Source organism: Prionailurus bengalensis, chromosome D3 (assembly GCF_016509475.1).
Source record: "Prionailurus bengalensis isolate Pbe53 chromosome D3, Fcat_Pben_1.1_paternal_pri, whole genome shotgun sequence".
Taxonomy (NCBI): domain Eukaryota; kingdom Metazoa; phylum Chordata; class Mammalia; order Carnivora; family Felidae; genus Prionailurus; species Prionailurus bengalensis.
Window position 1 is genome coordinate 79,924,753 of NC_057356.1, and position 27,191 is coordinate 79,951,943.

At 36.9% G+C, this 27,191-nt stretch overlaps 1 protein-coding gene across 1 annotated transcript in view; it reads right to left on the reverse strand.

The window, feature by feature from the left end:
- Positions 1-27,191, reverse strand: part of PIGN (phosphatidylinositol glycan anchor biosynthesis class N) — a 105,037-nt gene that overhangs the window by 47,830 nt on the left and 30,016 nt on the right. Inside the window, 8 exon segments of the mRNA XM_043559018.1 lie at positions 3,450-3,632; positions 4,555-4,633; positions 16,294-16,349; positions 16,991-17,083; positions 18,849-18,908; positions 21,615-21,655; positions 24,607-24,723; positions 25,607-25,737. Of these exon segments, the coding sequence (XP_043414953.1) occupies positions 3,450-3,632; positions 4,555-4,633; positions 16,294-16,349; positions 16,991-17,083; positions 18,849-18,908; positions 21,615-21,655; positions 24,607-24,723; positions 25,607-25,737 (760 nt within the window).

A 27,191-nucleotide genomic window follows, 5' to 3' on the forward strand; every position in this document is an offset into this window, starting at 1 on the left:
GTCTGCTCTGTACTAGGTGCCGGCCTCCAGGGAGTTCAAACCACATGGGTTGGTATGGACTCACGAGACTTGGTTCAAGGGGTTAATATTTGGGGATTTTATTAGGTAATACGAAAATAAAGGGCAACATGTGGCAAAATAAGGGTATTTCATTCTAAAGCAAGTAACATCTGAACTGGCCAAAGCAAAGGAGAAGAGTATGTACAAGTTACATACAGAATACAATTATGAGGAGCTGTAGCAAATTATATTTAAAGAAAAGACTCACTGCCTATAATGGTGATGAATCAGAAATGCCTTTATAACTTGAGTGACACCATCACGAAGAAGTGACATAAATTTCGGAGTCAGGCATAAATTTAATTCCAAGGCTTTCTTCCATTTGCTCGCCAATTCGACTAACCCATTTTGCTTGTCTAAAGCTCTGTTTCCTCATCTGGCAATGAGGATAGTGTTTGTTTCAAGCCCACGGCTCCCTCCCCAAAGGCCTTCTCTATCCCAGCCATACCACTGACTTGCACTCTTCCAAAAGCCATGCTGCCTCTCTCCTCTTCTGGGGCCTGCTGCTCTCTCTGTGCGTCATCTTCCTTTTTTCTACGGAGCTATCCTATTCACCCTTTAAGACTTCACTTTGGCAACAGCCTCCCCGACGAAGCCTCCCTATACCCCACCCACAAGCGTCGCGTTCTAAAAAGTACACGGCTGGGGTCATCTTACCTCCTAACTGCTCTCCATGCCTCCCTCCAGTTAAGACTATTGACCACTGGCATTTTAGTTTTCCTTCAGAACCGTTCAGGTTGTGTCACTTCACTAGGTTATAATCTCTCACTGAAGATGAATCAGAATGGTTTTGCAAACAGAACCAGAGGGTTCAAAAAAAATTTCACAACCTCACCTGTAATGGTCAGTTTGTAATGGTCAAAACTGACACAATGGTCAGGTTTGTGTGTCAAAACGTGGCTAGGCTATATAGTGCCCATTATCCTCAAACACAGATGTAGGTGTTGCTGTGAAAGCATCTTGTGGATGTGATTAAAGTCTACAATCAGCTGACTTTAAGGGAGATTATCCAAGGTAACTGGGGTGGGCCTGATTCAATCAGTTGAAAAGCTTGAAGAGCACAACAGCAGGCTTCCCTACAGAACGGAAGCATAGCTACCGAGCGTGGCTTCGGGTCTTGCCTGCAGGCTCCTGTCTGCCCCTCTTCACGGCCTGACCTGTGGCTTTAGAACTTTCCTAGCTAGCTCCCACAATCACAAGCCATTTCCTTACACTAAATCTACTAATACATAGGTCCCACTGGTTCTGTTTCTCTGGTTTAACTCTAAGTGATACACCAACTCCTCACAAAATCCAATTTAAAATCTATAGTCTAGCATTTGAGGTCTTTGATTACTTCAACCTAACCTACACTGTTGGTATAATCTCTTCTTCGTCCCTTGAACAAACCTTCCACATTCTCCCCAAGTTGAACTTTTTATTCCAAAAGCAGCATGGTGTAGAAAGAGCATGAATTTAAGTATCGGCAAATATTAGTTCTGTCATTTTGTAATAGTGTGTCTTTGAAGACACCGTGTAGCTCTCTGAGCCTAAATTCCCCTCTTCATATCACGAGACTCCTAACTGCCAGATTTAAGGTTGTGTTAAGCTTAATTGAATAACACATGCAAAGCACCCAACATAGTCCTGGGATAGTGGAGCTCAATAAATATTACTTATTATACCAGCATAATAAACATTTTCCCAACTCTGCCTCTGTTTAGATCATTCAGTTTGCTTTATTCTCATCCTCTCCCTGTAGTAGTTAATTTTCTATCAAGACTTACTCTTTCCTGTTGTCATCGTCCTCGCTAAAGTGAGCTCTCCTCTATTTAATATATATCACAAACACTTAATATATATTAAAGTTGTCAAAGGTCAAAGCTGTCTTTTGCAATGTAGTATAGTATAGCAACCTACGTCTGATAAGGTGGTTATGTGTGTACATCTCTTACCTACTTTACTCTAATTCTAAGCTCCTGGAGGGCAGAATCTGGATTTTCTATTTCTCTGTATAACCTATGCAGTAGTTAGCATTATATTGTACATCCAATTAAACATTCACTGCATTATCAGGTTAATGGATAAAGGAGAATTATCGGCTATGAAATGGTGTTGACTCATCAAGCTAAAGACTTCATATCTTTTCTCAACAGCCAAAACAGCAAGATAGACGTGGAAAGATAATGTTTGGCACAAGTCTGTTCTGGATTCAAATCTCAATTCCTCCACAGCCTAGCTCAGAGTGGCCTTTTGCAAAATACTTAAACAGCTTTGGTTTCCTCTTTTGTAAAAAGAAATTATAATGCTTTTAGCACTGTTATGAGTTTAAAATGACAAAATAAACTCCAAGTAGGCAGCAGAATGCCACTACTAAAACATGGTTGGTTCTGTCTCTCTTGCTATCTTGTCAAAAATTATCCCCATTCTAGCCAATTTTAAGCACATTCAAATAATGAAAATTACTTGGGGGGAATTATTTAAGATGCATTAAAGCACTATAAAAAATTGGAATAAACACTACTGTTCTCCCTTCCATTACAGAAAAATAAAATATAAAATTAGAAAAAGTTACCACTGGGAACGTCTGCAAACTATTATTATTAAATATACCATCCTGATTATATTGCCTTTTAGAGGACTTGGACATGGTAATAATTATTAGAGAGAATAAAGAAAATGCAAGTGGCATATTCTCCCCAAAAAATGATAATTAGCAATATATGTTAAAAGAGTAAAGTGTTTTAATGTAGTAAAACCATATATGTACGGTTATTACTTACTCAGTTATATGAAGTATTATTAAAAATTTTTGAGGGTTTTTTTTTTTTGCATTGAAAGTACAGTAAACTAGAGACTGATTCTTAAAATGAAGATAAATAGAAAGTTCTGAAAATTTGCATTAGAAATTTCAGAAAGTTGTAAGAAGGTAAGAATAGTTCCAGAAAAGCACATACATTATTTAAAAAGGGACATTTTGAGTAAATGATTTTGTCACTTTCTAGCTACCAAACTTTTAATATCAGATAAAGCTAAATATACTGCTTTGAAGTAGTTTTCTGACCACCTGTACTAGAAAGATATGGGATGCTTACAACAAGCTAAATAATTATTACAAGGAACAGATAATCAACAGCTAATGCCATAGGAAAATTTAAATTATGCAGCTATCTTTATAGCCCTCTTAAGTTATGGGGCCATTATTATTAATATACCTTTTTCCCAACCAAAGAAATAAAGATAACTGAAAAAAAGAGACCCAATATGACAAAAGCAAATGAAAGTAAGAGTTAGCTTAGTACACCTTGCACATTGTATGAACTCATTACAGTTGATTTGATTCAATTTCTTTCTCCAGCCCTAGTGATTTAACACCATTATCTGAACTTCATTATATGTTCTGAACATACCTTAACTTCTTTATTAACACCTCTAGTAAGGTTAAAATGAGACTTGATGATCAACAAAGAAGCGTAAGATGTCCATCCCAAAAAACCAAGAACAACATTGATGGCCAAGAAGAATCTGTCATAAGTGTGATAATAGGACAATCCTTTCAATGCAAGATGAATCAGCTCCTCGCAAAGGGAGACCTATGGAGAAAGGAAGACATAACTTGCCACATGGGAAGAATAAGAAGTTTTAAAGGAAGGAAATATATTAAAATTAGAGTGCATAACTGTAGATGATGGATCAAGAACAGATTTTAATTATTCGAGGAGCTTCTTGCAAAGTATAAGAACAATTCCTGGATAGAATGAATTTTGAATCTTGATAAGAAAGGGCATTTAAGATGTAAATTATGATACGTATAGTGATTTAACACGATTCATTCTGTGGAAATACCTACAGATGACACATGAAGGAAAGTAACGAAGGCTCTCGAATATTGGTCCCATATAGCAAAGATACTTACATTTCTATCATTTTTCATTTTCTCATGTCAGATTACCCAAGTCAGTTATAAAGCATCATCAAAACAGGAAAACAATAGCTCACTGTTTTAAAACCATAAACAAACATTAGAAATGCATGGTATTACTTAGGCAATTTGAGAAACTGAAAACAGAATTCTTTCCTTCTTTGAAATTATGACCATTTAAGAAAAAGAAAATTAATGAAAAACATAGCAGGGTAGTTCTTGAGAAGCTTCAAAGCGGCAGTATAAACAGTAGGCTCCTGATAGTGTGTAGATAAGTCCAAATGTACAAATATGCCATGTTCTAAAATGTTATGCATTTAAGTATGGTTATAGAAATTTCGAATATACTTTCTCATTATAGAAAATGGCAACTGTTCACTTCCAACGCTGACCTTAAAAAGTCTACCCTGACAATATCTGAAATAACAGAAGTTTGCCCGTGGCTAAAGCAGCTACTGAGAAAATCGAATCCTTACTTAAGTGTTCAGGAAAGCTCCTTGGCCTGCCCACTTTGCTCTCCATTGCATATCTCGCCCCTCCCCATACTCCAAACGGTGACCAGCTATTTCTATACACCAGGCCCACATACTTACTGCTTCATCATACTTTCTCTGTTTTATGTAAGATCTTGCTTTTCTTACAAGGTTTAGCTGTTTAGATTCAGGAAGCAACCTACAAAAGAAAAGGTTAGATTTAAAATGTCTCCTCGTTTCAATGACAAGTTTTCTTTCTTGTTTTTCTTTCTTAATTGAAAATGAAAGGATGGTAAAAGCTGAGAAAATAAAAACTGAAATCAAAAAAAAAAAAAAGGAAGAAACCTAAAGCTAAGTTGTATTATTGCTAGTCATCTGAACCCTCCCAAGAAATAACTTCTAAATTTGGTTTTCTTGACTCAAAGTTTCAACTCCAAACTATACTTATGAAGTCATATGATCCATCATTTTGAAGTAATGAAGTACTCTGGCTAATAAAGAAATTCTGACTAAAACAACGCAATTGATGGAGCAGTAAATCAGTGGCGTGAGCTTCAGTACCCAGAACTTCGGGTGTTCGTCATACACAGACACAACAGACAAGGCCAATCCGCTATGGATGGCTCTTTGTACCCCTGAGCTAGACAGGGACTTAGAATTGTCATGATCAAAAACTGCAGGCAATCAAAACCAACAAAGTTAATGAACAATTTGAACCTCTTTACCATTCTTATACGACACAATATACTTGTGGTTCCCTTATCTTTTATTTCTCTGTCATTTTCCTGTCATTTTACCACAGTAGAAGCCTTATATACACAAGAGAAATACTCCTAATACTGCATAACCAGGAAATATATCTAACGGCATTAAGTTTATGGGATGTAAAAACTGAAGAAATATAACCAGAACTCAATAACCTGATTGAAATAAGTATATTTAAACACAAAATTGAATGTATACTGCTTAATTAAAACTTATAAAGTGAATACCTCCAAACTTAAAAAGTATAAAAAAGTTTTTTAAGGCTTTATTAGGGTTAGATCATTTGAAATTGATATTTTTGTATGTAAAAAGCTACTAAATTAAATATTGACGATTTCAATGATTCAACATAATATAATCACTTATCTTTCTTCTACTTGATTCCAGAAATCTCTAAAGAGATAAGATGGGAGACCTGCAGGAAGTAAATCTTTTATGTAATGTTATTAATTGGGTGGGGGTCATAGGCTTCTTTCTGAATCTGATACTCTCTAGAAAATGCATATAATATTACATACAATTTCCGAAAATTCACGAACCCCAGAAACTCATCTCTCTGAGTCCTATAAGCACACCTGATTAAGAACTGCGCAACTCCAAGGATCCCCAGATCTTTCAACTCAGAGGAACCCAATCACTATTTCAGACTGCAAGAAAAGTCTCCACCTCAGGACTCACTGGGATTTGGAGGAAAAAGATACCAGGAAGTGGGAACACATGAAAGAAACACAAGTTACTTCAAAATGTTGTCATCGTCCCATTCTTTGTCCTTCAGATACCACACATTTTGGAATGTTTTCCTAGAAGTCTTAGGACTGGAATCACTGGGCCAAAGAGCACCAGAATTCTCTGAAGGCTGTATCCGAGTCGAATTTTCCAAATTTCTATAAAATTCTTCTAATCAGTCTCTCTTCCTTGCTTTGATCCCCTCGGCTTCCTAAAACAGGAATTCCAGCTTCTAACTTAACTTGAAATTGATATGGGCATCTTATTGTCTACTTTATCAATTCTAAACTTCCTGGACTATTGATGACCATCTCCTTCCATTCTACTTAATTTCCCATTACCCCAAATGTACATCCTCAGCTATACAATGGTTACGCACTTCATTCGTCACCTATTCACATCTGAGTTTTTGTTCATAAAGATCCTTCCCTCTCTGCTTTCCAAAATCAAATCTTTATCACCCTTTATGGCCCTCTCCCAATCCCGCCTCACACCATTGGCATTTTAGTGTGGTCTACTATCAATTTATTTCTCATCAATTAAATTTTAATTTCCATGTAGACCATTAATTATTTCTATTAAAAACCATAATACTATAATAATACTTAGCAAAGTACTAAGCACATAAAATGAATCAATAAATCTTAATTGATTAAAATGCTATCAAAATATTACAAATCTAAAAACAGGGGAAAGGGGCACATGGGTGGCTCAGTTGGTTGAGCATCTGACTTCAGCTCAGGTCATGATCTCATTGTTTGTGAGTTTGAGCCCCACAGCAGGCTTTGCCCTGATAACACAGAGCCTGCTTCAGATTCTCTATCTCCCCTTTTCTGTGCCTCTCCCCTGCTAATGCTCCCTCCCTCTCTCTCAAAAATAAACATTAAAAAAAAAATTTTTTTTAAGGGGAAAAAATAAGAGAATAATATACATTGCCATTTTATTTATTTATTTTTTTTTTTTAAACGTTTTTATTTTTGGGACAGAGAGAGACAGAGCATGAACGGGGGAGGGGCAGAGAGAGAGGGAGACACAGAATCGGAAACAGGCTCCAGGCTCCGAGCCACCAGCCCAGAGCCTGACGCGGGGCTCGAACTCACGGGCCGCGAGATCGTGACCTGGCTGAAGTCGGACACTTAACCGACTGCGCCACCCAGGCGCCCCTACATTGCCATTTTAAAAGCACCTAATTATTTGCTAAACTAACTTAAAAGATGAAAAGCAGGCTTGTCTGGAGCTAAATTTCTTAGGCTAATTTAATACATGTTCTCAAGCAAACTCTTAAGAATGAAGGAAGAAATATTTTTAAAGAAAAGTATTTATGTTATATTATGTTACATTTCATTACATTATATATGAAATTTTATATATGGAGCACTTAGGTAAAAAAAAAAAAACAGCATCAGGCTAATTTATGCTTTTCCTAAAATTAATATTTATAAGTCTTGGGGTATACCAAAGGTGTTTTTTTTTTAAATATTTATTTATTTTGGGGGAGAGCACAAGCAGGGGAGGAGCAGAGAGAGGGGACAGAGGATCTGAAGCAGGCTGTGTACTGACAGGCTGACAGCAGTGAGCCCACTGTGGGGCTCAAACTCATGTACAGTGAGATCATGACCTGAGCCAAAGTTGGACACTCAACTGACTGAGCCACCCAGGTGCCCTGGGACACACCAAAGGTTTATGGTATGTCTGGAGTTCATCAAAATGTTCCATACAAATCTCACTGTAGCATTAGGACATTAAAGACTCTTACAAACTTGTCCCCAATCAAAATTTTTTAGCTTTCTGTAAGTTGAGAAAGGTACAAAATCATTCTTAGTGTCACCTATTATTTTTAATTTTTTTAATGTTTATTTATTTTCAAGAGAGAGAGAGAGAGAGAGAGAGAGAGAGAGAGAGAGAGAGAGAATGCAAGCAGGGGAGAGGCAGGGAGAGAGGGAGACACAGAATCCAAAGCAGGCTCTAGGTTCTGAGCTGTCTGCACAGAGCCTGATGTGGGGCTTGAATTCACGAACTGTGAGATCATGACCTGAGCTGAAGTTGGATGCTCAACTGACTAAGCCACCCAGGTGCCCCAAATAATTAAAAAATTTCTAAAAGTAAAAAAATAGGGATTCAATTACATGACACCATTTTATTATTTTTTTTTAAGTTTACTTATTTATTTTGAGGGTGGGAGGGGCAGAGAGAGAGAATTCCAAGCAGGCTCCATGCTGTCAGGGGGACTCAGTCTTATAAACCGAGATTATGACCTGAGCCAAGATCAAGATTTGGGTGCTCAACTGACTAAGCCACTCAGGCTCCCCTTACACCATTTTATTTATTTATTAAAAAAAAACATTTTTTTAAACATTTATTTATTTTTGAAAAAGAGAGAAAGAGAGCACGAGCAGGGTAGGGGTAGAAACAGAGGGAGACACAGAATATGAAGCAGGCTCCAGGCTCTGAGTTGTCAGTCAGCACAGGGCCGGATGCAGGGCTCTAACCCATGAACTGTGAGATCATGACGTGAGCAGAATTAACCAACTGAGCCACCCAGGCGCTCCATACATCATTTTATTTCTTAAGAAAAAGAGAAGATCTAAAGAAATATGGTAAGATGTTGACATTTCTTAAATCTGGTTGTGGGTACAAGGATTTTTGTTATATCCTTCATTCTTTTCAGCATGTTTGAAGAGGGATACATATGTACATGGACATGTATGGAAAGATGCATAAGAAACTGCCACTTTGTCTCCAAGGAAAAAGACTATAAAACTAGAACTCAGAAGAGGTAACATATTATTGCTTGTATAATTTCTATTGTGTATATGCATTACTTTTTCATTCACATTTTATCAACCAGGTTTAAAAAAAAAACAATTAAAACATTAAAATTTAACCACAGTTTCTGGCTATGATGGAGAATCTTGGACATACCAATGCTCCCACCAGGAACAACTAGAAAGCCTAATAGAATAAAATAAAAATCACTTTGACGGTGCTCGAGAGTCACTGAGACCATCAAGACTAAGAGTTATTAAGATCCTAGAGAGAAGCAAACCAGAGAAGTAGTCCAGCATTCTACAAACATTAACTCTTAGGGCATCTGCCATTCTTATTTTTGGCAAAGGTTGAGAACGTGGGCATATATCTGCTGCCAAGAGGTAGAGAATCCAATACAGCCTTTGACAATCCTATAAGGCTGCGGAGATAAAAACTAAAATATGTGGCTGCCAATGCAGCCAGGACTTGAGGATCCAAAAGAGAAGAAAAATAAGAGAATAATATACAATTTTCATCCTGGATTTTTATTTTTTAAGTTTATTTATTTATTTTGAGAGAGAGAGTGTGTGTGTGCGTGCACTCAAGCAGGGGAGGGGCAGAGAGAAAAGGGAGAGAGAGAATCCCAAGCAGGCTCCGCACTGTCAGCACGGAGCCCGATGCGGGGCTCCAAGCCACGAAGTGTGAGATCATGACCTGAGCCAAAACCAAGAGTTGGAGGCTTAACTGACTGAGCCACCCAGGTGCCCCTCATTCTGGATTTTTTAAAAAAAAAGATATGAATGAAAACCTATCTGGAATGACTTAAGCTAACTTAACAGTTTCTGAGGTGAAGTCTTAAGAAGAATGGGAGAAGGAACTTTTATAAGCAATAACTTCTATGTGGAGAATTCTGGTAAAGAAACAGAGGTCACGTGCTAGTCAAAAGGGAAGCGAGCTGGACACCCAGCGAACTCTTCAGCTGTGTGGGACACAGCAGACAAGCAGCTATGAAGAAAGCCCTGAATAGGAGGGCAGAAGTTTTGTCAGTCTCAAGATACAGAAGAGACAAAACTTGGTGTTCAGGAGCCACTGAGGAAGGATAACACTTGCCTTCCACTGAGATGCCCTGGAGGCTATACTCCAAGAGCAGACACAACCAGAGGGAAGAGATGCAATGCGGCCCTGAGTCAGCTGTCATTCTGTTAGAGGATAAGGTAAAACCTCACTGGAGAAGGAGATAATCCAGAGCTTCCAAAACTTTTAATTCACAATGATAAGCATTCATCTAAAACCCACCAGACTCCATAGTAGAACCAAATGAAGACAGGAGAAGCACACTCACAAATGATATGGTTATTGGTGGTGTTATCAGCTGCACTTTAACTGTGGCTACTATACTCAATAATAAAGGGCAAGATAGAAAATTGCACCAAAGAACTGGCATCTATTTTTTAAATGAATTGAAATGGAAATTCTACAACTGAAAAAAAAATGTAGTAACTGAGACTCAGAACTCAAAAGCAGCAAACTGGACAAAGCAGGAGAGAGATTTGGCGTATTAGAAGACAAGTCACTAGAAAATATCCTGCCTGAACTTTGAAGAGCAAAAAGAATGAAAAATACAGAGAAGACTATTAAAAAACTCCCAAATAACATACAAGCTCCTGTGAATGGCCCTAATATTTACACATGTAATGAGAATGCTAGAGAAGGAGGGAGAGAGAACTTGGTAGAATATTTGACGATCGTGGCAGCAGATTGTTTCTAATAGTAACTTGTATGAAAAAAAATTTCTTTATTGGCTAAATCTTTTATATTTAAAACATCAAGTTTTAAAAGAATCTATTACCAGCAGGTTATGTTTAAATAAAAAAAAAGAAAGAAAGAAAAGAAAAAAGTAGCTATGATAGCTACTATTTCATCTTTTTTTAGTTATATGAATATTGTAGAGGCAAGTAAACCATGCTTTAGGATTATCAAGAATTTTATCATTAATTATTCAATATCTCTAATATTTGGAGGACAAAATCTCCTTAAAATGCTATCCTTTGAAGTGTTTTATCTTTTACATCTTCTCAGATTTTTATTACAAAAATATTTCACTTGTACTTATGCATGATATTTTAGGAATACCTAGTGATATCTAGTCCATTCCTTTTTAGAATATTTATTTAGATTAAAGGAGAAATATTTCAAGAAGGTAAAGACAGAGAAAGGATGTCATTTCTAGAATAATCTGCATTCCATTACACTGACCATTGATGTAGAATCTTATTTTCATCTTTTAAGTCATAACTGAGTAAATAAAAATTTTCCATGTATGTATGTGATATGTAAAAGTTACTTTTTTTTTTTTAATTTTTTTTTCAACGTTTTTATTTATTTTTGGGACAGAGAGAGACAGAGCATGAACGGGGGAGGGGCAGAGAGAGAGGGAGACACAGAATCGGAAACAGGCTCCAGGCTCCGAGCCATCAGCCCAGAGCCCGACGCGGGGCTCGAACTCACGGACTGCAAGATCGTGACCTGGCTGAAGTCGGACGCTTAACCGACTGCGCCACCCAGGCGCCCCAAAAGTTACTTTTTTAAAAAGAGGAATTTCAATCTTGAAGGGGGAAATTGTATTTATAGTATATCAGATGGGTGACATGGTAGAAAGATTCACATGAAAAACAGTATTTAAATTTGGTCTAAGTGAGGAACTTTAATCCATACCAGCCTAACAGAAACAAATACATTAAAAAGAAACAAAGTAGTTTTTGCTGTTTTTGGCAAAAAATATATTAAAATGTTTTGTTAAAGTGTAACTGCCCTGAGTTTATATAGTAATTTTTAAGTAAAAGAGAATCGCCATTTTTGCTTCTATTGGCAAGGTACGTTTCTTCTAAAATGTCCCTTAAGAAACTTTTCTTGTTCTTTTTCCATTTCATGTAATTTTTTTCCTTTAAAGTTTTTCTGGGCCTTACTTTGGCCTCTATTGTACACAGTTTTCATATACAAAGTGTATTTCCTCCTCCTCAAGGTAAATTGACAGTCAAAACTTATGTTTCTCCTAGTCATGGAGCTCCACCTGCTGTACGTCCCTTGGCATAGCATTAGATCGGAGGGACCCAATCTTAGGTTTGAGTTTCTTTGTTGAATTCTACTTGTCAGAATAGATATTACAGGACTTTTATTCTTTTTCAGAAGTATTTAAGATATAAAAGATAAAATCTACTTATTTTTTTACAGAACAGGATAAAATAGGATATGCAAATACCATATGGATCCATTGGACTCTTTTACAAGATATGGTAAAGGACCTTAGTAATTGTATTTTTCTCACATCTTGAAACATTTGCTATTTCACCACCCTAGGAATTATTACATTATTCATGCTAGACAAGACTAAATAAGAGAACGGAAGAATGGTGGAATATCATTAAACTAAAATCTAGTGATGCTGGTGAAGTTGATCACGTAAGTAAAATTCCAAGACCATGAACCTTCTGATGTCAATATCCTAGATAAATTTTCTCAAACTTAAGAATTGAGGAGTGAATAATATATTTCTAAGAAGGAAAAGGAAATATGGCATTTATTCAAGAAGTCAGGCCTTCAATAAACAATTATTTGTAACAAGAACTTGAGCTATTTTGTAGAAAAAATCTGTGACAACTGTTATCTTTCATCTACTATGATGTTTACGTGCCAACAATCACTTGATAGAGCTTCTAAGTGGATGATGTTGACATTATCTATAAAGGTGACTGTAAGAAAACAGATGGTATAAAAATGAATAAATTCATTGGATTACAGAAAAATAAAGAGTCCATGGTACTCAGATGGTAAATGGCAACAACTGTTTTTCCCAGCATACTGAACGTATGTAATAAAAAAAGATACTACTCATAATAGAAATAAAATGTCCAGGAATAAAATAATGAAAAATGTATATTGTGGGGAAAACTACAAAATTTTACTTAAGGACATAACGGGGGATAGGAATAAGTAAATGTTGGATAGTAATATTCTATACTGTAAAAATGTCAATCCTCACCAAATTGCTTCCTAAATATAGTACAATAACCAAAGAAATTTTCACTTTCATAAAACTCAAGGTAATGATTCTAACATTTATATGGAAGAATACATTTCTTTTTTATGCCCATTATTTTTATGATTTTGTGATTTGTGCCAATGATTAAACTACCTATTTATTTTTTGTTTCTTTTTTAAGTATATGCTTTATCAAAGTAATATATGCATATAATTTTAAAAAGTAAAAAACTGTGCAGAGGGGACAAAGACAACCAATAAACACCTGCCCCACCCTTCTCATCTCTCATTCCCCAGTCCAGAGACAAAAACTTTTACAAGTGTCTATTTTTAGTTATTCTTGTAGTTACCTCCATTTTTCTTCACAATATGCTTTTATTACTATTTCTTGACTGGATGACCCGAGGCATTTTCTGTTGACTCCTCACTGATTCTGCCTGTTCCTGCTGTCTCCTTCCCCCTCAATATGGTTATATTACTATTTTTACCTCTTCTGTTGGCTACATTGGTCACTTTATTTTTAAGTAATCTCTACATGGGGCTCAAACTCATGACCCCAAGATCAAGAGTTATATGCTCTACCCACTGAGCCAGGGAGGTGCTCCTACATCAGTCACTTTAATAATGGGCCTAGCAGTGCCTTGGTGGCTCAGTCGGTTGAGTGCCCGACTTTGATCCAGGTCATGATCTCGTGGTTGATGGGTTCGAGCCCCATGTCAGGGTCTGTGCTGACAGCTCAGAGCCTGGAGCCTGCTTTGGATTCCGGGTCTCCCTCTCTCTCTGCACCTCCCCTGCTCATACTGTCTCTCTCTCCTTCAAAAATAAATAAACATTTAAAAAAATGTTCAAATAATGTAGTACCTAAACCTCTGTCTTGTTTTGTCAACTATGTCCAGAATCTCCACATTCTATTTTATGAGGACAATAGCGCCACTACTATTCCATTTATATTTCTCTTTTCCTCTGACTTCCAACATGTAACCCTGTAGGCTTGTCAAGGTTGGGAACATTTGCATTCTATTCCATAATAATAATTAAGTCTTCCTTGCTTTGTCTACGGTTTGAGTCTAAAGGCTGAAAACCAGTATTTACTTTATTATGATTATTTAAATACTGTTCACTGAGTAGTTAAGTTTTATGCTAGGATTAGATTTTCTCATCTATTTAACTGAAGCTTTGATCAATGTGCCAATGTTCAAATGAATTCTTCCTCCCACTTCCAGCAACTGTTCAAAATCAGCTTACATATTAGGTTGCTTCATATACGAAGCATGCTTTCTTGTACAGTTTGAAATGTTTCCTTTTCCCTAAAGCTTCCACTTGTCATTGTTTCAGAGGATGAAGAAATATATGCCTTCCTGTTTCCTCCAGCTTCTTACTCCATCCATATGTTAAAATTCTTACTCAATCCACATATGAAAATTCATTTCCTTTCACTATTCTAATTTGGAGTGCTCGCTTCGGCAGCACATACACTATTCTAATTTGGAGGGTTTGCCTCCCATTTGGACTATTCTTGTACAATTTATCATTCTGTAAGTTTTTAGTCCCATTTCTGGTTTTTAACATATGCATCCCATACCCTTTCTCATTTTGTGACGTGCGCTTTTTCTTATAGATACAATAGTTCCTCAGATATTTTTTTTTAAAAACTTTCAAATGTTTTTATTTTATTTTTGAGAGAAAGACACACAGAGAAAGCAAGGGAGGAGCAGAGAGAGAAAAGGAGACACAGAATCGGAAGCAGGCTCCAGGCTCTGAGCTGTCAGCACAGAGCCTGATGCAGGGCTCGAACCCATGAGCCGTGAGATCATGACCTAAGCCGAAGTCGGACGCCTAACCATCTGAGTCACCCAGGGGCCCCTGATATTTCTGAGAACTTTAACATTGTAAGTTCTTTTCTTTTCCTTAAGTTATTTCCTCAGGAGTCAATTCTCCACTTTACCTTAGACACTTTTTGGTCATATTGGAGGCTAATGAGAAATGGTGACTTTTAGCCAGATAAGTCTGCAGGCAGGGCTAAAGCTTTGCTCCAGTGTTCAGGAATCAACCATGCTGTAGGGTCCCCAGAGGACAAAAAGTTAGCAGTGGCTCTGCAGGCAGACGTTGAGCATCAAAGCAGGGCAAGTTCATGGTCAGCCAGCAGGCCTAAGTAGAAGAAGCCAGGCAGTGTGCACCTGAACTCTTCACAGAAGAGTACCTCTTCCTTGACCAGTTTTTCTAAAGCAGCCAGTCTAAAGTAACCCATAGTCTCACTTTCAATGTCCCATGTATTTTCTTCGTCCCAGGAATTGATCATATATTTCTTGTTCATTTGTTTACTTTATTACGCTCTGACTACACCACTACACTGTAAATAAACAGATGCATATGGTATGTATATGACATCATATGGGGCAAATAGTAAAAACTTGCCTTATAGTCTCTATATGCATATATGGTATCTTACAATTAGGGAAAGTCTTCAAAAATAATTCTACCTTTGATGGATATAACATAATATTTAGGGTAGGTAATTTCATATGATCGTAAGTTGCAAAATCCCAATTTTGCTTGGTTTTTGCTCTCCTATTCACACAGATACACATATACCCAAAGTCAGGCATGTAATCACATTATTCAACAGGTAGTGCAATGTTTAAGCCTTTCTAGTTTATAAATACCACACTAATGCTACAGATTTGTCAAAAAGAATTCCAGTGAAGTCATTCAAACACTTCACTAACATCCATATTTTGAAGAATTTCTATTTATCTTGGTCAAGAGCAAAATCCTCCCTAATTAAACGTGAACCCTTGCAAACTGAAAACAAACCTTGAGGAGGAGGAGTAAAGGAGGCCGAATAAACCTGCCCAAGTCAGTAGTGCAGAGCCAGGACTGTGACTCAAATCACAGGAGTGGGGACTCCAGATTCAAGGAAAAGAGATCTAGGACAGCAAAATCCTGCTGCCCTCCAAAGTCTGTTCTCCCCACCCACCCAGTAGTTGTCAGTGTCTCCCAGAATTGTATCATCAGCCTTTTCTTGTCACTTTCTACATTCTCCTAGAGCCTCCTACATGTGTAACAGTTAACATCTTACCTTATGCTGATGCCTTCAGATCTTCATAACCAACTCTCAGGTCTATGTTGCAAGCCAAGTCCCTAATTTGTTGCCCTAATTTTATGTCTAATTTCTCACTAATTCTAACTAACTAATTGGTTTCTTCAAATGTAGGCTGAACCCAGAAACATTCATCCTTGCCCCTAACCATCTATCTCTTCTTTATTTCTACAAGCCATCATGGTACCAAATGTCCCAATCAACCAAGCAAAGAGCCCCACACCTTCAATTAAGCCCTGTTGAATTTATCTCTTCAATGTCTCCCACAGCTCTCTGTGCCCCTTTATCTCCTTTACCAGCCACTCAAAGGTATCTGGTATCTGGCCCATTATTTATAAAAGCAAGAGAAGAGGCTTTCGTTTTGGAGTTTGCACTAATATAAACAAAAAAGAAAAAGTTTCTAAGTAACTCATCTATCCTGTCAGCACTCAAACTCATTAAAATATTCCTTCCTACAAGTTAATAAAAAATATGAGACTTACTTAAATGGTATAAACAAAAACGGTAAAGTAACTTCTTTTTTCTGAGTCATTTTCACCTGGGAACCAAGTATGAAAATATTTCATTACATTATAAATGAGACACAAATTAATTTCATTTTGAAATACAAACATTCATTAAAATGGCTCTTTGGGGATGGTTCACTACTTTGAAACTAAATGGAATTTTATGTTACTATATTATTTCATAAGTATTTAAACAAAAATTTCAGATTATCATACTATCATAATGAGCTGAGAATTAATCATATCAAGCTTGCAAAAGAACACACTGTAATCTCATTAAACTATTTCTTTTACTATAGAAGACAAAATAAGTCAAGCTGCCTTGACAATACTAACAGAAAGTTTCAGTGAAATGGTCACCTCTTTAACTTGTCTTAATGCATATGATAGTTGTATGTGAAATGACAAGAAATGTTGCAGTCTCTAACACTACTTCTATGGGGCAAATTCCAATCAGTAAATTATAAGCATATGCGGTGGTCTTCGAAGGTCATTCTACACACTCGAACTGATTCCTGGGATCTGCACCTCACAAATGTTAAACTTTATGCCACTAGTCAAAGACACAAAATTTAAAGAACATAAACTATAGAAAATAATTTCTTGACATTTTCACTTAATATATTTGATGTTAAAATTGTCATAGTATCTATTTTTGTGTGTCCTGTTTTACCTTGAATTGTTCGAGAATCTGTATTGCATTTGTAAACATGCTCTCTGCTTTGAAGAGATCAGTGTTGTTAAGATAATCTACAGGAAGGATGCCCTGTAAATAAAGAACACTGCTTTAGTATTGGTATTAATTTTACTAGTATAATATTATCAGTATTAACAACTCAGGCTATTTTTATAAAACAAAAAGAGTTACAAATGAAACAATAAAGACAAGGCATGTAGAGGAATAAATTACTGAAATAATTAAGCAAAATATTTTTAAAACCATAACTGAAATATTATTTTTTCTATTATTTTTTCTCACAAAGTGTATATAACAAAGTAAATAAAGCAATAGAGATGAAGTAAGTTCAATAAAACCTAATATCTATTGAAAGACTACTGTGTGCTGAGCAGTGAGCTAAGTGCTTTGCACACACGAAAAATCCCTATGGTGGGCCACAGCCGGTATCCTTAAAAAGGAAAAAATGACACAATAAGAAAATTGAGAGTATACCGTGCATAGTAAGAGTAAGGGCTGTTTTGTTAATACACATACACATATACTTATGACTAGAAGGGTCACTTACAAGTTCTGAGTTAGGGGCCATTATTTAAAAAAAGTTTTTTTAATGTTTATTCATTTTTGAGACACAGAGAGGGACAGAGTGTGAGCGGGGGAGGGGCAGAGAGAGAGAGCAGTCACAGAATCTGAAGCAGCTCCAGGCTCTGAGCTGTCAGCACAGAGCCCGGTGCAGGGCTCCAACTCAGAGTGGTGAGATCATGACCTGAGCTAAAGTCGTGCTCAACTGACTTAGCCACCCAGGCACCCCAGAGAACATTATTTTTTTAAAGTTTGCTTTGAAAAGCTAATATGAATGGCTAGTTGGAATGGATATTTTTGTTTGTTTTTTGGCTTTTCAGCACCCAGTTCCCATTTTTAACAGCATTACCATTCTATGTTGAGAAATCTCCCCCATTGGATATAACAGTGGGTTTCCTTTTCTTTTTATTTTTTTAATGTTTATTTACTTTTGAGAAAGAGAGCAAAAGTGGTGGAGGGGCAGAGAGAGAGAAAGAGTGGGGGAGAGGAGAGGAGAGGAGAGGAGAGGAGAGGAGAGGAGAGGAGAGGCGAGGCGAGGCGAGGAAAGGGAGACATAGAATCCAAAGCAGGCTCCAGGCTCCAAGCTGTCAGCACAGAGCCCGATGCAGGGCTTGAACCCACAAACTGCACGATCATGACCAGAGCTGAAGTCGGACGCTTAACTGAATGAGCCATTCTGGTACCCCAACGGTGAGATTCTAATGGAGCCCTACCTTTCTTTACTGAAGGATAAATAAATAACCCAAGCTAGCCCACTCAAGAGGTAAGCAGTGGAATCTGACTCCTGAGAGTCAAGGAACAAAAAGTACAAGTATAATACTATTCTCCCCTAGTGTTGGTGCACTGAGCACAACAGCTTGGTTCTTTCTTCCAAGTCCCTGGCGCTCCCTTAGTTCCTGTTCATTTCCAAGCCTGGATTTTGAGCACCCCTTCAAATCAACAACCCAGTAATATCATTTTAATACATTCCCTTTAAATGGATTCAGTTTCTGCTGCTTGCAATAAAATTTATATATGTTTTACCACTTATAACTGAAGTATAAAGATAAATCTATATACATTTTAGAAAATAAAAAATTTTAAAGAAAAGCTATTAGGCTTCTGCTCTATGTTGTAGATTATAATACATACACAGTTAGATACTTAGAAAAAAAAGAGAGGAAAGTAAGTTTTAAATGTAACCAAAGATTATTCAGAAAGACATAAAAAGTAAATTTTACTGTACAGTAACTTTTTTTTATTCTGAGAGCTGATAAGAAATTTTATTCCTTACCACTGAATTAAGGGGAAAGGGAACTCCAATAAGAGAAGCCATCAGTGGTGCAATATCAGCCTACAAACAGAAAATGTTCAATTCTAGTAAGTTTACAGACATCAATAAGAAAGTTATACAATTTAATGCAACTATATTTTGGACTATAATCATGATGTTCATTATAATCCATTGCCTTCAAACATTTATTCATACACAATAGATATCAATCTCTAAAAATGTCATTTGCTACAGCTGCATCAACTTACACACTAGAACAAAAAGTTACTACCCTGGTAGCTAAGAACTTGACCACTTCATGTAATGGTTTTTCAGTATTATGAATAGGATGCCTTAACTAGACAAAAAGTAAATAGCAAGAGAAGGCTTTAACTGGGTAAAGGTACATATTAAGAAAGAAAGTATATACCAGAAGGTTTGGCCAGACGGTGAAGTCCAGAAAAGACATAAACCCCCAGTTTCCCGGACACTTGTGTGTCTACCTCCATTTCCTTATCTCCCTCTGGCTTCTCAGCCACCTACAACTTCCTTTGATCCTTCACCATCCCACAGACACTCTCCCTGAGGGTAACAGAGCTAATACCCTCTATTTTTCTAAATCCGACTGTTTTTATATTAGTCCTTATAATTTTTCAGGCAGTAAAGTGCTTAGATGTCAAAATGCCCAGTTCCAAATCCTTGCCTGAAATCGGAGTCCTTGGGCAGGTTATCTGACCTCCTCAATGCCTCGGTTTCCTTATCACTTATTTATTTTCTTATCATTTAGTTATTTAAAAAAAAACCCTTACAGAGTTATGGCATAATTAAAGGAGATTAAATTTATAAAGTACGTGGCACAGAATAATCCTGCAGTGAATGGTGGCTACAAATGCTCTTCTGATTATTTTAATCACTTGACTTTTCAGCAGCACCGCATACACCATTCCCTTCTTGGCATCTGTAACACCACACACGCCACTCAATGTCTTCAGTCTCACTGGGGCTCCTTTCCAGATACCATCTCTAGTTCCCCATTTAAAGTTGGAGTTTGGTCCCAGGCTCTCAGTGCTTCTCACGTTTTACCACCTGGACTCTCTTTACTAAGTACCATCCCCCAGAAAACTGGAAAACTCCAATGGCCTCTAATTGCCTTGTGCCTTTCCCCCCAGAATCCACTGTTGGCTTCCTCCAACCTGTTCTTCCTGCTGCATCCAGAGAAATCCTTTCCCCCAAAAACAGATCATGTCACTCTCCAAGCTTCATATACTTCAAGGGCTTCCTCAAGCTTTAGGATTAAGTCCATAGGCCCATAAGGCCCTGCGGGGTCTAGTGCCCACCCAGACATCAGACCACAGTCTCAGTTTCTCTGTGCTCCTTTAATACACCATGTATCCTCTTACCAGAGCTCTGTGTACATGTTGCTGCCTCTGCGTGGAAAGGGAGAGGGAACACCATGTGCCTGGTAACCCCTACTTAATTCTGCAGTCTCAGCTCAAACCTCTATTTCTCAGGAAGACTTTGCAGACCATACAGTCTATCAGATATGTCCACTCTATACTCTCACAGCTTCACAGTCCTCTTTTGTACTAATTATCACACTGTAATTTTACATGTATTTGTATAATAATTTGCTTAATATCTGTTCTCACCCCTAAACTGTAAGCTTCCCAGGGCAGGCATTTTGTCTACTTTTCCTCACCATTATATCCCTTACACATATCTAATGTTAATGTTTGCGTAGTGTTTTACACCACTGTGGACACATAGCGATGTTGGTGAAAGAATGAATAAAGAAACTCTCATCTAATGTAGATTTGAAGTAGGAGTAGTCACAGGGCGATAGCTGAATCTATATTTAGATTTAAATCATAATCCAGTCTGGCTATATGTTTTATGATTTTCAAGTTATTCCCTATCCTTCTGATGGCGATTTTTGCGGCAAATTAATTAAACTGTTATTTTAATTTTATACATTTCCATTTATTTGGGTAATATGCAGCCATCCCTCCTAATGTACTGACAGAGAACAGGCTTCTGCACCCACAGGCCTAAAAATGAGATTCTAGACCTTGGTTTATCCACCACAATAAGCAATGCCAGTTTGTAAGGTGACCTGGTGAGGGTAAAATATTCCTGCCACCTTCGAGGTCATATACCAACAATGCCTTGCCTTCTACAAATAGTGAAGATGGCTGTTTGCAGAGCGTATCTTCAACAATGAAAATTCCCTGCTTCATATTTACACATAACGTTACCAGTCTAACTTGATTAGGTTGGCCACGCATTTCCCTGTAATCTAAAGTTTCTAGCTGAGTAATCTACGTTCTTGTTATCTTTTTTTCCATTGCATTTGTAAGCACCCTGGGTAGAATTAAGGATAAAATATGTGTTAATAAAAAAGAAACGGTAACTCACATACTACAGGAAAAAAAAAAAACATAATAGGGTTTTATTAGGTCTGTGCTTAGAGCAACTAAGCCAGGCAACCATGACAAGAAATCACAGGAATTGAACAGCCATGCAGATTTCAATTTACATAATAATTCTTTAATTAGCCAATGTTATTTGGAGGGAATCTTCTTTCAGTTTTATGTGGAGCTTTTTCTATTTTGCCAAAAGAAAGATTAGTTGGGTTAAAATATTTGCACTAGAAGGATTTCTCTTGGTAATTGAAATGTTTTGAAAAATACTTTATTATTAATACTCTTGTTCAGATTTTTTTTTTCAGCCTAAACTTCTTCTAGGAGAGAAATTTAAATGTGAAAGTGACTAAATTGAACTGAATACCTGATGGATATCTTGCCTCTTCCAGCTCTCTAATCTCCATTCTGAAACAAAACGAGACACAACAGCTGATGTTAAGATTTAAAAAAAAAAAAATAGTTTCATTATTAAGAGAGATCAATGTGTAATGTGAAACAAAAGTACTGGGAAAGTCTATTTTAAGTCAACTATGAACAAAAAAAGACACTTAAACAGGCACAGCTGTATGTTTTTAAAACCAGAATTTAAAAGAATAGCTTTAAAAGTAAATATTTGATGTTTTCTGGGATGATTTATTAAACTTTCAAAGTGCTCATTTGCAGATCATTGTTTCAAAGCATCAAAAGGGTAAGGAAGGGAAGATGGAAGTAAAAGGCACAATGACAACAGCTGTCAGCATGACTAGGACTAATGACAGTCCCGCTCCAGGGAGTAATTAAGGCAATTGATGTCTGTTAGACAACCTAAGCCCTTCTTTTTTTCTGTAATGGCAGTTGCTTGCAAAAATACTTAAAAATGTAGCTGTGATGTTCCTACTGTCCACGAATCCCAAATGTGAAAATCCTATAGTGAGTTACAATTAAAATTGCCTTCAGACATAACCTCATTCCCCTATTTTTCCACATATAAATTCAGAAATTTCAATAACCAGTAATCAAAACAAATGATTATGAGAGAGCATGCCTTCATTTAATGACTTTAAGATATATTACAAAAAGGGTTCTAAGATATTTTTATGATGAAATTTCCTTTAATAAGCTGGCAAAGTTTAAAAATACGTTCCTGGTTCTACTAGTCAGCTACTAAAAATTCACCCTAATTACCTGATAAGGAAAAGATGCACATTCCCTTTCCCTCTAACTTATGACACCTAATATTCATAGAAGAAAAAATGTATTCCTCTGTAATGATTCCTGAAGTCAAGTTATTCTAAAATATTAATTCTCTGAGAAATCAAGAGCCAAAGTTTTATATCCTCAGTACAAACATTCTATTGAACCCAGCTTCTATTAGACCCAATCTAATTCATTTACCACAGAGCATAGGAATATAAAATGCTGAAGCTGCTTTAGCAAAGTGTGGCAGTCTGCAAAAAATTAAACACAGAGTTACATATGGCCCATTTATTCCATCACTAGGTACCTATCCGAGAGAAATGAAAACATGTCTACACAAAAACTGGTACACAAATGTTCATACATTTGTGTCATTGGCACTATCAACAGTCAAATGTGGAAACAACCCAAATGTCCATAAGATGATTGGATAAATAAAATATGGTCTAGACACATAACGGAGTATCATTCAGCTGTAAAAAATAAACTATTTACACATGCTACACTACAGATGAACCTTGAAAAAAATTATGCCAAGTGGAAGAAGCCAGACACAAAGACCCTACAGTGAGTAATTCCACTTATAGGAAACGTCCAGAATAAGCAGATCCAGAGAGGGAGAAAGTATAATGGTTGCCAGGTGATGGGCGGGGGGGGGGGGGGGGGGGGGGAATAAGGTGTGACTGCTATTGGGGAAGGGGTTTCTTTGGAGGTGCTGACAAAACAGTTTGTAATTAGACAGTAGAGGTGATGATACAGTCTTGTGAGTATGCTAAAAAGAAAACCTGAAAGGTACACTTTTAAAACATGAATTAAAATGGCAAGAGAATTTTATCTCAATAAAAAAATAAATTCAAGAAAAGAGTCTAAGGAAATTTTATGATGCAAGCCAAAGAGTTTTCTATGACAGAAATATATAAACATGGCTGTGAGTGTGAATCCCTGGAGAAGATTTTAAAAAGAAAATTTCCAGGCCTCACCCAGACTCATGGAATTAAAATACCTAGTGACAAAGTCTGGAAATTTGCTTTTTGTTTGTTTTTAAGTTTATTTATTTATTTTGAGAGACACAGAGAGAGACACGTGGAGGGGCAGAGAGTGAGGGAGAGAAAGAGAATCCCAAGCAGGGTCCCCACCATCAGCACAGAGCCTGGTGTAGGACTCGAACTGACGAACCGTAAGAGCATGACCTGACACAGAACCAACAATCAGACATTTAACCGACTGAGCCACCCAGGTGCCCCAACGGAAGTTTATTTGTTTTTTAATCTGTATTTTTAACAAGTGTTTTGGATAAGTTTTATGCAAATAATCTGGAGTGAGGCATTTGAAAGGAATTTGTTTTGTCCAATTAATAAAAAGTTTGGAACTCTAAAAAAAAAAAAACCTTACCTCACAAAATAAGCAGAGCTCCAGGAAAAAGGAATTCATTTTCCTCATGGATTAGGAAGGAAGGGAGGCTTGGGTAACACAGAAAGCCTTCAAAAGTACTAGAGACAGGGCAAAATCAGTCCAGGTGTGAAATGTCAATTGTGACATATGTGTGATTTATCTGATTGATAGTCTTTGCAGGTTAAGATATGACTCAGTAGTTTAATGTAAATCCCAGCAATAAAAATAGGCTTGTGGAAAAAAAGTAATAGTATAATTTATATTTGTAACTTCATAAGGCAGATAACTAAGACTATATATTTCAATCTGAATATTATAAACCAATAATGAGAACTATACAAAAATAACACATAAAAATAGTAATGATACAAATATCAAAATGAAAACTGTAACTTGAAAGGTGATTTTTTTAAGTTAAACTTTGGTTTTATTTTATTTTAATGTTTATTTATTTATTTTGAGAGAGATAGAACGGGGAAGGGGCAGAGACAGAGAGAGAGAGGGACAGAATCCCAAGCAGCCTCCGCACTGTCAGTGCGGAGCCCAACGAAGGCCTTAAACTCATGGACAGTGAGGTCATGACCCGAGCCGAGAGCAAGAGTCAGACAATTAACTGAATGAGCCATCCAGGCGTCCCCCTAAACTTTGGTTTTATTTAAAAATTTTTTTTTTAATTTTTTAAAATTTTATTTAATATAATTTATTGTCAAATTGGCTTACATATAACACCCAGTGCTTATCCTTTAAAATGTCGTATTTATGAAAACAATAAAGGTAAATGTTTATACCTTTCAAAAATGCATCATCAAATTTCTGAGCTGATACTTTTTGGGGATACTTGATTCCAGCTCCCCAAGTGACAAAAGGAGTTAAAGTCTCTGAAGGATGACCAGCCCCATGGGAACCTACAAATAAGACACCAAGAGTATTAAGACAGGGATATAAGAAATTATACCTAAATATTTATTTATTGTTTAATCGTTTTAAAGAATTGACCCATATGTATTTCTACTTCTAGCCACCACACTCCCAAATGCGTGCAACTCTGCATAACAATTAGTTTTAAAATATTCCCAAAGCAAGTCAGAGCATCAATAGACAGGCAAAAACAAAACAAAAAGGTCTGTTGACTGGTTGAAAGAAGAACAAGAATATTAACAAGAAGACTTGGAGGAGATGCGACCAGCGTAGTGCCACATGGGACACGCAGTCGGTCAAGGCCAGGTCTGTTCTGGAGAGGACAGCAAAGTCTCTTGATGAGTTTCTTCCAGGCCACTCTGGCTGGTGTAACCAAAAGCCCTTTATAGAGTGGAACCGGCTCACTAGAATTCTGTACTGTGATGTGGGGACCCAAACTTCATCTTTGCCTTGTTTTGTTCTCTGTGCACACACTGTGTTTGCCTTGGGAATCTCACAGAAAGGACAAGGTCATGTAGGGTAGACTTCCAGGAGCCCCAGGATTCCTGGTTATACCACCTTACTCTTACATTATCATCACTTACAGTTAACGCTAGGTAGATAAATAATAGGATAGGCACTTTTTGTTTTCTTCTCCATACTTTTCTCTAATTTCTCATTTTAAATGAGAATATGTTCCTTTTATAGTTAGAAAAAAGATCCTTTATATAAGATCAGGTTTTTTACACTAACATGTTAAGCATGCAATTGCCTGTTAGACATTCTGCATATACGAAGACATTTAATCCTCTTCCACATTACAAGATGTCTGCAAGCTACATTTACAACTACTTTAATCATAAAGTACGTGTCACTTAGAGACAGACTAACCCCAGTCTGTCATTCCATGGTCAGAGGTAAAGATAAATGCCGTTTTCCCATCATTTCCATAAAAGTGTTCAAGAATGGACACCATTTCTTTTATTCCCGCATCCACTAGTTTAATATTGTCCTTATATTCCCTGTTTAAGAAGAAACAGAAGAGCACATTAAAGTTACATTAATTTGGAAAAATAAAATTTCTTCAACATGAACCTAATATGAATCATCTGAAGTTATTAACTCCTAAATACTTTTATATCTCATCCTTAATATTTTAAAATCAGAGATCTTTATATTGTTAAAGATAACAATCTCTCCTTTTAAAGAAGCATAAGAATCTGAAATCGTTTTCAGAAATAGTTTAAAAGGAGAATACTCTCCAATATTGATTAGCAAATATGTTTTAATGAATACTTTTTACATCTCAAATGCATTAATTATGATTTTCAAGTTCATGCGTCTCATAATGCACACTATATTGTTTTTGTCACATTAATAGGTATCACTGTTTCAAGTATAAAATGTTCTCATCCCTTAGAGTGTTTGTGACATAAAACATTAATATAACATTATAAGCAAATTATATTTAAGCTTCCATACAGTTGAATAGGTTGGTTTGGTATGAATTCTATCACTTGAAATAGTCCATCATGTTAAAGAAGGGGAGCATGAGATATTTATTACTGATAGCTAACCAATAGGCATTATTCACAGACTTATCTAAACCAAATTCTAAATAAAGAACAAAAGTAAAACATCGATTCTTCCTCTTTGGTCTGCAAAACTGAGAAAAATATTTGCTATTCTATATAAGGAGTTCTACTGAAATAGAACCCCTGTATACAGGGGTGCCTGGGTGGGTCAGTGGACTAAGTATCTGACCTCAGCTCAGGTCATGATCTCACTGTTCGTGAGTTTGAGCCCCGCATCAGGCTCTCTGCTGACAGCTCTGAGCCTGGAGCCTGCTTCAGATTCTATGTCTCCTTCTCTCTCTGCTCCCAACTTGCACTCAGTCTCTCTGTCTCTCTCAAACATGATTAAATGTTAAAAAAAATTTTTAAAGGGGTGGCTGGGTGGTTCAGTCAGTTAAGCATCAAACTTCAGCTCAGGTCATGAACTCATGGTCTGTGAGTTCAAGCCCTGTGTAGGGCTCTGTGCTGACAGCTCAGAGCTTTGAGCCTGCTTTGGATTCTGTGTCTCCTCTCTTTGCCCTTCCCCTGCTCATGCTCTGTCTCTGTCTCAAAAATAAATAAACATTATGGGGCGCCTGGGTGGCGCAGTCGGCTAAGCGTCCGACTTCAGCCAGGTCATGATCTCGCGGTCCGTGAGTTCGAGCCCCGCGTCGGGCTCTGGGCTAATGGCTCAGAGCCTGGAGCCTGTTTCCGATTCTGTGTCTCCCTCTCTCTCTGCCCCTCCCCCGTTCATGCTCTGTCTCTCTCTGTCCCAAAAATAAATAAACGTTGAAAAAAAAAAAATTAAAAAAAAAATAAACATTAAAAAAAAATCTTAATATTCTTTTTTCTCTGCCTTGATAAATGAAGAATATGGAAGGTAAGTAATGTGATAATTACAAAAAATATATAATACTTTAAAA